The 11,825-nt window shown below is 33.9% G+C and overlaps 2 protein-coding genes across 4 annotated transcripts; both read left to right on the top strand.

The window, feature by feature from the left end:
- Positions 1–3,248: 3,248 nt before the first annotated feature.
- On the top strand, positions 3,249–4,966 carry LOC110725049 (scarecrow-like protein 21). The gene has a single exon (XM_021904522.1). It carries the CDS (start codon positions 3,526–3,528, stop codon positions 4,885–4,887), a length of 1,362 nt encoding a protein of 453 aa, XP_021760214.1. The 5' UTR covers positions 3,249–3,525; the 3' UTR covers positions 4,888–4,966.
- A 3,952-nt stretch (positions 4,967–8,918) lies between these two features.
- Positions 8,919–11,440, top strand: LOC110725274 (transmembrane protein 18-like). Of its 3 annotated transcripts, none has more exons than XR_002512151.1 (5): positions 8,919–9,224; positions 10,162–10,267; positions 10,642–10,790; positions 10,879–11,048; positions 11,169–11,440. XR_002512151.1 is itself a non-coding variant. In XM_021904762.1 (4 exons), exons 1-4 carry the CDS (start codon positions 9,084–9,086, stop codon positions 10,969–10,971), a joined length of 489 nt encoding a protein of 162 aa, XP_021760454.1. In that variant the 5' UTR covers positions 8,919–9,083; the 3' UTR covers positions 10,972–11,440. The 3 variants fall into 3 exon arrangements, 1 of the variants encoding a protein (XP_021760454.1); XR_002512150.1 differs by having other exon boundaries at positions 11,147–11,440; XM_021904762.1 differs by having other exon boundaries at positions 10,879–11,440.
- The last annotated feature ends 385 nt before the right edge of the window (positions 11,441–11,825 follow it).

The following is an 11,825-nucleotide window of genomic DNA, read 5'->3' as shown; positions in this document are numbered from 1 at the left end:
GGTTGCTGAAATTGGCTTCAACTTTTGTACGGTCTCTCAGATACTCTTTCTCCAGGATATGTCGGCAAACCTACTCTTATCTTTTTGAAGATCATGGTATCTTTTGGGATTAATCTAAAACATTCATGGTCTTTTAGTGGAAGAGTTGTTTTAAAATTGGATTGGAAACAATTTTTGGTGTTGACTATAGTTAAACCCCAAAAGTTGCATGATCCTTGCTTTATTTAATCAGATTTGATATCCTTTCTTTTGTATAATATTCATTTTTTAGGTTTTAAAATGACTACAGGTAGTAGATTACTACCTTTTTGAGATTATGGACAGATTGATGGTTTACTCGAGGTATAGAAAAATAATAGCAATAATTAAGTATATAGAAATATATGTAGAATGGTTAGTGACTATGTCCCCTTTTCATTTTTATGAAGAAAACGGGCATTCGAAGATTGTGCGAGGTAATTACGCATGCGAGGAAAATCCAGACATAATCTAACAAATTCCTTAATATGCCGCCATGTCCTGTAAAAGACAAATGTTTAGGTTGGAAAATTGTGAAGGATTGTAGTAGAGATCAAAAGTTCAGGTTGGACAAATGATGTGAGAAACAGAGTTTTCTACCGATTATCTGATAGGTGTACTTTTAGAAAATGAGACAATATCCCTTTCACCAAATGAACGAATGTACCGAACCTATGTAGAGAAAAGCCACTAAGTGTGGCTTTACAGTTACAGGATCAGTTTTTAACTGCCAACAGATTTGGCCTCTGACTTTTTTGAATTAAGTTGAGGCAGTTGTGATTGGATGTGATATGTTTTTCCATGTAAAGATTCCTCCTTTTCGGTGACGTCATCATGATTTTGAATTTTATTTTTTATAATCTGCTGGGTTTAGGGTTTAGGATTCATACTAAATATGTTTAGTTCATTTCATTCTAGCAGACTTGACTATATATGTTCTGATACTTTCCCTTGAAAACAGAGGGCATGTTTTTCTAACTCTGTTGTTTCGTCTTCAGTAAAGAACTGTCAAAATATTGATTAGAAGATTCCTGATATGTTAGTGACTGTCGAAAAGTGATTTACATTGGTTTTGGGATCAATGATGCCTGATTTATTATCAAATCATAGCATTTAGGATTCTGGTTATTTCTAATGGTGATGCTGTGAAAGACTTGTACTTTGAGTTTACTATATCCTGTGCAGATTGTAAGAACATGTTTTCCTAATATTCAGTAAACATCTATTTTAATCAGTGAAAATCAGTAACTGCATACAAAACAAGGCGAACAGGTAAAATTCTTTAAAGAATTAATAATTTTCAGTTTAGTCGGAATTGGGTGGAGTGAACATGGCTGAACTTCTGAAATTGAAATAAATCATTATTGGTTTTTTTGACTTGGTCATCTTTAGAATCAAAATATCTCTTTTTAGTTTGATACTTCTTTTTTTTTTTTTTTGAAAAAAGTTTGATACTTCTTGCTGTGCTGCATGTTGTCATTTTAAATGGTTTCCTGATGCCCTTTGAATTGCTCCAACCTTCCTAAGATCTAGAAAAAGATGCTGTTTATCAGCTACTCTTTCGTAGTACAATATTTTTAAGGTATCTTTGGTACTCTTTGGAGGGGTACAACCAGTAACTTTTGATACTTCTGACCTTAATATCCTGCTCCTCCACTGTGGAAGAGCTATATATTTACCCAATCTTAGTAAAGTGACAGTTTTGTGTTTAATGATGTAGGCAGTCCATCTTATAGATAATTACTAAATTATTAAGATTTAGGACAGTGTTATTAGAGAACTGAAAGTTGACTTTTCTTCCCCTCATTTCCATTGGTCACCAAGAGTAATTGTGAATCATTATGATTTTGGACTTCTATTTTATTTTTGTTATGAATGTATACTGTGTTCTTAATTGTTCAAACTTTATTGAAGAATATGTAAGAATACTTTGAATAATTTGTAGATTATTTCAATTACAGTCATTATCTGGTGCAGGAGGAGCTGACACCTAACTCTTTCTTCTATCTTAATTATCTTAAAATATGGTTTTAATCATTCTCTCTTGTTATTAAGGGGCAAAACTAAACTACAATAATGTCCTCTTATTATGAGACATATTTGTAATTACTTAAGGCTAATGACCTCGATGTATCTATGTTGCTTTGGAGGCCATATAACTCTTTCAGACTCTTTCAAATGAATATAGACAGCTTTACAAACCTTAAATTTCATTCGCCTCTATCCTTATCTTGTATGCTCAGAAGTATATTTCTTAAATACTTTACAGTCATCTCTTTACTCTGTCCATTTCCTGTGTATCAAAGACTGCTGATTTTCTGATTTTAAAACATAATAGACCCTGAATCACGAATACATTTAACTATTTGTGCTTCTATAGCTTATTGTGAATACTGAATAGAGGGTAGGTGTTTCGTTTCAGATTTAAGGGTAAATTGAAACAACTCATCTCATACTATAGGATAGGTTGTGTAAATTTGACCCCATACTTAGATGTATCAGGACTATCAGGGCAGAGATATTGATTTTTTCTGTTTACTCTTAAACGCTTTAAATTTTACCATCTGCAATTTTTTCACCAATACGAAGTATCTGTTACTGACTTTCTTATACTTAACTATTTTCTCATCACCTGTTGTTCTGTTGAAGCATATAATTTGAAAGATGCGTACACTTAATCATTTGTGTCCACATTTTTTATAAGTAGACTTTTTGGTTTCATATTCCTTCTTTGACTTGTGAAGGCGTGTGTGATTCCCAATCATCAACATAATATAATCCAGAAAATCTGATTCTGAATGTTAGCTCTGAGTGCCTATACAGTGACGATTGGCTGAGTAATTTTATAAGTTAGACTGTCTTTGCTGATTGAATTAAACAATTCTTGAATACTTAATTTGCCAGAATCTGTTTGAGATTTGATCTCCGCTGATTGATTATCTTTAGCGTCATATCACGGTGGTTGAGTATATTAATCATCATTTTTTGGAACGACTTGCGTACTTTTATTAGCAAATCTAGGCAGTGTTTGTAGGCAAATGTTGCAAATCTCAGAGACAGGTAGGTAAGCTTCAACACTTTTCTTGCCGTTTGTCCTTTATAAGTGCACTTCTTGCTTTTCCGAGATACCAAAAGACTAGTAAATAAAGACCCTTCGCGCATTGCACACTGGCCTTTTCAGGTATTGTTTATACTAATTGGAAGGGCTTAGCTGTTCCATGACCCTAAATTCTAAGACAAGGAACCAGTATAGATTATAGATACTCTTCCTATATATTATTGCTTTTGGTGACCTCACTAACCTGAAACGTAAAACGAAAAGCAGGGTCTCTAATTATTTATAGATTCTCCTTGGTGCTAATGATAAAGAATTTGTGTTGGGTTATTCCATTCTGCTTTCTATTCTCTCCTCATTACTTCTAAATACTTCATTATTTTTCCTCGTTTTCTGAGCTTTCTTAAGTCTGCTTTCTTCTGTAGTCCTGCGTTATTACAGAAGCCATTACGATGAATGAAGAGGTTTTGAGCCTTAGCTTAGCCACTGTCGGTCACTCTGACCATGTAGAGAGAAAACTGAAGAGGAGGAGGATCGATGATTCTCATTCTCTGACAAATTCAGTTGAAGAATGGGAAGAAAAGATTTTCAGGCTGCTCGAAGAGAGACAGAGAATGTTGAACATTGAGCAAAGAGGAAAAAATGTTCAAGAAGGTTCAGGTCTTCATCTGATTCATTTATTGCTCGTAGCAGCCACATTAATCAAAGAAAATAATGTCAGCTCTGCTGCTGATAATGTGATGGAGCTCTATCGATATGTTTCAGTAACTGGTGATTCAGGGAAAAGGGTTGCTGCTTATTTTGCTGATGGGTTGGTTGCAAGGCTTTTAACCCAGAAATCTGCATTCTATAACATGGTAATGAGCAAACCAATACCTGCAGAAGAGTTCATGGCTTTTACTCATATGTACAGAGTTTCTCCTTTTTATCAGTTTGCTCATTTTACTGCCAATCAGGCCATACTAGAAGCATTCGAGGGGGAGGAAGAAAATAATAACTGGGCATTACATGTGATTGATTTTGACATCTCACATGGTTTTCAATGGCCTTCTCTTATGCAGTCTCTCTCTGAGATGGCTACTGCTTCTAACCGGTTAGTATCACTTCGGATTACAGGTCTAGCAAAAAGCTTGGAAGAGCTGATTGACACCGAGAATAGATTGATAAGCTTCTCTAAGGGGTTTCAGAATATAGCTTTTGAATTTCATGGGTTGCTAAGAGGATCAAAGCTCGTCAACCTTGAAAGGAGAGAGAAAGAAACAATAGCAGTAAATATGGTCTTCCACCTCAGTAGTTTGAGTGATATCTTAAAGATTTCAGAAACCATGACAGCCGTACACTCTCTAAACCCTTCAATAGTAGTTTTAGTAGAAAGAGAAGGAAGTCAAAACAGTTGTGGTATCCTCCCAAATTATGTCGATTCTTTGCATTATTATGCTGCAATGTTCGATTCCTTGGATGATTGCCTGCCTCTAGAGAGTGCCGAGAGACTGAACATAGAGAAGAACCATCTTGGGAGAGAGATCAAAGATCTGATAGCTTCCGAGGAAGAAGTGAAGTGTTCAAGGTTTGAGATATTGGAGACATGGAAAGGAAGGATGATAAGTCATGGGTTTTCAGGAATTGAACTGAGCTCGAAAGCAACAATTCAGGCAAAGCTGCTGCTGAAAATGGGGTGCCATTATCATCCTCATTTCGAAGGGAACTCTGGTGGTGGCGGGTTCAGAATTTACGAAAGGGATTATGGGAGGGGTATATCTCTAGGCTGGCAAGATAGGTTCCTTATAACCGCCTCTGCCTGGCGTTGTATATGATTCATAATTTTCTTGTAGAGTTAATTCATCATACAGTTATTTGTGAACAATGTCTCTTGAAACGGGTTTGAACGCAATGATTTGGAATTAATTAAATCTTGTTCACTTCCTTTTTTTAATGTCTTTGTTTTTCTCACCTAGCTGTTGTTTCCTCCTGTTTCCATCAAAGACATGATGCACGATTAGAAGTGTTTTAGTGTTAAGGTAATGCCATTATAAAATGATTACAAATTTAATTAGACTTTGAATTTTTTTGTTAATTGATATAGGATTAATACCAAAAGATGGAGCGTGTTGGAGGGAGGAAAATAGGGGGGGGGGGGGGATGAATCCACATAATATGGTGTCTCAAACATGGGTTTGAAAACTATTGCACTCCCTATTAAAAATTGCAACATGGTTCTCAATGTTGGATTTATGGCTTTAAAAACATTTGGGATGTAATGTGTTGTTTCTAACATCTACTAAGACCCCTGTTTGGCAAAACTAGAGGTAGCGGGTAGCTCTTAGCGGTCGGGTAGCGGGTAGCTATTAGGGTAGCGAGTAGCTGTCAATTAGTAGTGGGTAGAGATTAGCTGTCAAAGTATCGGTTGATAGTATGAGTGTTTGGCAAAAGTAGCGTTGCAATACTAAAATATATTAATAATCATATAAATTGTTAAAAAAAAAAGTAAGCAAAAATTAACAAACGCTACTCGCTACTCTTAAACGCTACTATTTTTAACGTTTGAGAAACGCTACCTCTACCGCTAGCCGTTACTCACACTGCTACCTTGCCAAACACTGTTATTTTTTTTCTAGTAGTGTTTTAACGAGTCAAAACGTTAATCGCTAGCTCAAACGCTACCACCAAACAGAGCCTAAGTACTAACCCTCCATTGTGAATTTCCTTACGGTCATTTAATTCTCCTTGGTAGTGATCACAAATCATTGATTGTATTTTATTTTTGACACTTAGCCCAATAAAATAATTACTATACTACATGGTTTCAAAAAAAAAGAAAATAATTATACTACATTATTTAAAAACAACGATAAATCCTCCTTGGTCGTGGTAGCAAGCAAATGCGCCCTGTGAACATAGCTCTTGTCAACCTTATGAATGCTGCACCAATCAAAATCCGCACTCGATTGCCTAATATTCTCCATCTTAGAACGGCCTTGATCAACCTACTCCTAGCCCATCACAAACCTTCCAAACAAGCAATCATCTCAGCATGAAGAGCAGATTATGCCAAACCATGGGAAGCCCCACCCAAAGGACCTTGAATTCCATATTCCGCATCCTTTGGGCACCATCCTCATTCAATGCGTTGCTTGTCCATGAGACTTGAAATGGAGTGTAACAGAGAAATAATAAAATAGATAGAAGAATAGGGTACGTATGTATTTATGTGGTGAAAGAAAAAATTATTGCCCTTAACAGAATAATTAGCCTCCGATGTATGTAGTGTTGGTCTAAGTCGTTTCCCAAAGACTGTACACATAAGTTATGACCAAGTTGTTCTACACACCATTGTTTAAATTTAAAATGGTGTCACTTACACATACATGTCACTAGAGTACTAGACCCTTACTACCAGTGGAAGACAATATGATTCATTCCTTACTCATTTTATATCCCAATATTGCACTATAAATCTATAATAAACATTCATATATATAGTATAAATCCGGGCAAGTAAAAGCCGTACTTTTTTTTTTTTAACAAATGCTCCATCTTTTTATATCAAGGAAAAAAAAAAATTCACGTCTATTTGATGAAAAAAATTCAACATATATGTCTAAAATAACTTTTTAACGTGTATAATTAATGATACTCAATTACTTATATAATTATATGTAACGCCGTGACCTTAATCAATGATAAATCTATCTCTAATCAATAACTTTTTTTATATCAAAGATGTATTACTATTGGCTATTTGAAATGTTCCTTATAGATTACAAGAAGACCACCTTACTACCTTAGAGTAACAGGATCAGGATTACAAAAATTACAAATGTATATATTCTACTAATTTCTGTTAGAAAACATGGAATTAAGCCCATCCAAAAATAGCTCTGTGAGCACAAATTCTTAGCTACACACTTGTATAGCTAATTAAGCTAGTTGCACCACTGTACTCATATATGAACATACGTTCTTTATATCTTAAATCTCTCTCTTCTTCTTTCTTAAATCTCTCTCTTCTTCTTACCTCTATTAATTTTCTCTGTCCTCTATTTTCTTCTCAATCTGAAATTTTCTCTCAACTCTTTTTTCCCCCTTTTTTATAAGTTAATTTTCTTTCTTACCTCACTTTCCTTTAATTTTTATACTTCTTTGTCCTTCTAATGCGGGATATATATTCTCTAATCCGTCACCATTGTAGCATTATCCATCATCTTCGTCATGATCATGAAACTTGAGGTGATTTTGAGTTTTTTATTTTAATTATAAAAATGTGAATGTTGTAAAAATATTGATTTTTATCAATTTTGCAGTTGTGATTCCTAATCTATTATATTATACATCGATAATTATTGTCTCTATGATGAATTAAGATTAGATTTAAGGTAGATATTCAAATTTTTAGAGTTGAAATAATTACAATTGAATTTGTGTTCTATAAATAAAAAAATATATATGAACATAAAGTACTTTAAAATTGAACATTTTGTACAAAATGAACATTTAATACACTAAAAATGAACATTAGTATATAAAAAATGAACATAATTTAACGATATATTTTATCTTTATTTTTTGTTGATTGTTATATACAATAAATTTGAACCTATATGAATATATGAAAACCACGTTCATTTTTAATATACTTAACATTCATAATTTTTTTAAACGTGTTCATTTGTTTATGTGTTTATTTTTGTACTAAATGTTCATTTTATATAATGTATTCATATATTTTTATGAAATGTTCATTTTATTAGGTATGGTTCAACTATTCTATGATTGTATGATAAATGTTCATTTTTACTATACTAAATGTTCATATTTTTTTTTAACATGTTTATTTTTTATTACTAAATATTTTTTTTTACGTGTTCATTTTTGTATTACTAAATGATCATTTTATTTTTTATGTCTTCAAATTTTTTTTTTACTAATAAATTTTTAAGGTCGTGGTCCATCAATTTTATGATTATATGATATCATGTTCAATTTTAATATACTGAATAATCATTTTTTTTAACATCATCACTTTTTAATACTAAATGTTCATTTTGTTTTTACGTGTTCATTTTTTTATAACTAAATGTTCATTTTTTTAACGTGTTTATATTTTTTTACTAAATATTCGTATTAGGGATGTTAATGGGGCGGGGCGGGGCGGATGTTGGCCTTCCCATCCCCATCCCCACCTAAAATTTTCATCCCCTTCCCCGCGGCGGATCTAAAATTCATCCCCATCCCCGCGTACAATTCCAAAACCATCAACACCCCAACCTCCACTTGGATATCCACCCCCACCTAATCCCCGCCTCCCAAATACACAATCCTTCATAATTAATAAAGATTGCAAAAAGAAAAAAATTATTGTTAATATTACACATTTTTTTGTTTATAATATAAGTATATTACAAAGTATTATAATTACTATTTTATTTTACATATTTTTTTTTATAAAATAGTATAAAAGTATATAATTTTGTTTTTAAAAATATATGGATGTGGGGATGGGGCGGGTACGAAGTGGAGTAGGTGGGGATGGGGCGGGTACGAAGTAGGGCGGGTGGGACAGGGTGGGGATGGGGTGAGTACAACCTAAAATCCACCCCCGCCCCATCACCCTTAGCGGGTATGGTTTTTATCCCCATCCCCACCCCCACCCCATCACCCGCCAAATCAAGACCCATCACCGCCCCGTTAGAAAACCCACCCCACTGACATCCCTAATTCGTATTACAACTGGGCGTGGTGCAACCTAGGGTGCACGTAACACTTATTGGTTAATGTGAAAATGAAAGAAAGCAGCCCAATTAAAAGGCCCAAATAATATGGAGAAGACCCACAGAATAAAAAAGATAAACTAAATGAATTATGTAATTTTCCAGAAACAACTGAAAAAATTTCGATTTCGATTTACAATTACACTTTGAGGTTGTTCTACACTTTACAGGGTTTCAAAAATCTGAAACTTGAAGAAATTTCTGCTAAATTTATGTGAATTGATTTGTGCAACTAATTAGCAATGGAGGAAGTGAGATCAGCAATGGAAGATCATATGAATCAAATGGCGGATCTTGTTCAGAAGTTGTCCGATGAACTTCGTTCTGGTTTCGCACCTGCTTATGATAGATTCATAGGTTTTTTCCACGCCATTAATTGGAAGGTTAAATTGCATTTCATTTTCCTCAACTTAAATTTGATTGATTTTAGGTTCACTTTGTTCTTGGATTTGTTACTTGAATCAGCCTATTTTTAGTAATTTATCACCTAAGATCTGAAATTTGATTATTCTTATGCTATATTAAATATGAATTTATTTTAAAATTTCAAGATTGTTGATTGTAATTGAATCGTAGTTGATTGTGTATTGTTGTTTTGATGAGAAGAATGTAGTGTAGGAGCTGTTTATCAAGTATTGCTATGTTTGTTTTTATCTTGCTGTTGGAAAATTCAGATTCTGAGATTTTGAGCAAGAAAGATGCTTATTTTCGTACTAATGAGGCAGTGATGTAGTTTTGTTTATAATGATGATTAATTACGCCAATTTCAATTCTAGGCTGAACATGCTATGTAGCATGTATTAAGGACTCGAAAATTGCTTTCTTTTTGCTCTTTGAAGGTCTCACTAGATGTTTTAGGGGGATAATTCAAGTTAGATAAACACTAATATCAATAATGTATCTTTAACTCTAGTGTTTTAGGGGGATAATTCAAGCTAGAGAAATCAGTTAGTAACTAATAACTCGTATTTTAGTCGTGTTTAAACTGATCTACCACAGAGAATGAGTGATATTTGGTAATTTTGTGAAATGCAGAATGAGAGAATTGTGTTGCTCAGTAATTTCCATTGTTCACTTTATTTAGGCAGAATTATTTCTGCTTGCTCCTCCTTCAAAACTGTTTGTTACCATTTTGTGAAATCTAGTGACTTATCTGCATATGTTTGCTTCTTCATTCATTTAATATATAGATAATGCCTATTGTAAATCAATTTGTATTCCATTAATCTCAGATGCATTAGTGTTTGTGATCTTATACTGTAGGTGAGTTTTTCCTACATGCTCTTTTTAATTTTTTTAACGCTTGATTAATTTATGCAGGAGCCGTGGTTGATGGGATTATTGGGATTTTATGTGTTACTGTTGCTGACTATTATCTTCTCGAGGAGACATGTCAATTTCCAAATGTGTCTATTCCTTCTTGCATGTACGCTTCTTATTTTCTGATTGTAGTCATGTTATATGTCTTAATATCAGTAGATTGTTTGATCTGTTGGATCTTCTTCCTTCAACCTGTGGAGAAATTCATCAATTTACAGCTAAACCACTCACCTTGTTGTGGCCTCATTGGGTGGCTAAAAAAAAATAGTGCATGATTCTTTTCAATCCTAGGTCATCAGCCTTTGCAACTTGTGAGGGCATGGTTTTTACCTTTTTCCTTTTGCTGTTAAAGGAAGGGGGAAAGGTGTGTTGGGCAGTGGTTGAGGAATTTGATAGGAAAAAAGGGCTAAAGAGGATATTGGACTTCAGGCAGTAATTGAAATAATGTGCACTGTTTAACATTAAGCCTTTATCCTGCAGTGTCTGGTGTATATCTTGCTGAAAGATTGAATCAGTTTCTGGGTGCTAACTGGGAGAGTTTTGCCACTCAGAACTATTTTGACCCACACGGAATTTTCCTCTCTGTGCTATGGTCTGGTCCACTTCTTGTCATTGCAATGTTAATCTTGGTTAGTATTCTTCCTTTGTTTCTAACTTTTCCCAATTTAATAATGCGCAAATGCTGATAAAATAAACTATAAAATGTTCCTACTACAGATAAACACCCTCTTCTCATTGTGCCATCTGATTGTTCGTTGGAAAAGGGCCGAGCTCAGACATCGTGCAAGACTTGAGAAGAAGGATAATTAAGTCTGTGTTCAATGTTATGTTGTCAAATAAAAAAGCTTGGTCTGTTGGTGAAAAAAGCGAAGGATGCTCAATGCAAGGTGCATGATCACAGAATGGTCTTTTATTTATTATTCTCATCAGTAGCTCATTTTAAGTTGAATTACTAGTTTTGGACTTTTGATTCATGGTTTTGCAGCACCACCCATTTCCTGATGTAGATCTGCAGCAGAGTGAACAGAATTGTTACAAGTATAATTTTGCATTTAGCCTGTTCTTTGTAAGCAGAAGAAACGGTTGTGACTAAGCTCATTGGGGCTAGTGACAGTTTAGAATTAGAACTAGGATCTGTTTTGTGCCTGTGAGGCTGTGACTAGTTTTGAACTTTTAGATCAAGCTCTTGTTTTGTTAGTGAAAGATTTGGTTTTTATTGGCCTGTACAACTATTTGTACATTTCTTTATACTTAATGAAGTACCTAATGAATTGTGAGATGCTGATGTCCTTCTGTGCTTTTGCGTTAATGATCTCTTTACATAATGTGGCTATTTTCAGTATCTATTTACAAAAAATGTGTGTTGGATGCTATATATTTTATAATTGTAGGCTTTGTAGCTATATTCTGTTGTAGTTCATAAACTCTCTCCTGACGGAAGTTGTTCTGTTATTGGGGTTTTTTAATGGAATATACTAGTATATTTTTTCAAATGGAAATGGTATGGGATTATTAGTTTTTTGAAATTTAGTACTTGTAATGAAAAGATTGATGCAATTGCATTGAACATTATTCAGGGGCGATTTATGTTTCTAATTTCAGGTTTATTGTCATTATGTCAATAAGATGGTCGGGATCTACTGATTAATCTAAACACATGATCA

The sequence above is a fragment of the Chenopodium quinoa genome, unplaced genomic scaffold, assembly GCF_001683475.1.
Source record: "Chenopodium quinoa cultivar QQ74 unplaced genomic scaffold, ASM168347v1, whole genome shotgun sequence".
Lineage (NCBI taxonomy): Eukaryota > Viridiplantae > Streptophyta > Magnoliopsida > Caryophyllales > Amaranthaceae > Chenopodium > Chenopodium quinoa.
The sequence above is the reverse complement of the archived record's forward strand: the minus strand, read 5'-3'. Positions and strand labels throughout refer to the sequence as shown.

Excerpts from the sequence above, each read along its gene's own strand:
- LOC110725049 (XM_021904522.1), top strand. The coding sequence starts at position 3,526 with ATGAATGAAGAGGTTTTGAGCCTTAGCTTAGCCACTGTCGGTCACTCT.
- LOC110725274 (XM_021904762.1), top strand. The coding sequence starts at position 9,084 with ATGGAGGAAGTGAGATCAGCAATGGAAGATCATATGAATCAAATGGCG. Across the intron at positions 9,225-10,161 it reads TCCACGCCATTAATTGGAAG|GAGCCGTGGTTGATGGGATT; the intron begins GTTAAATTGCAT and ends TAATTTATGCAG. Across the intron at positions 10,791-10,878 it reads TCATTGCAATGTTAATCTTG|ATAAACACCCTCTTCTCATT; the intron begins GTTAGTATTCTT and ends TTCCTACTACAG.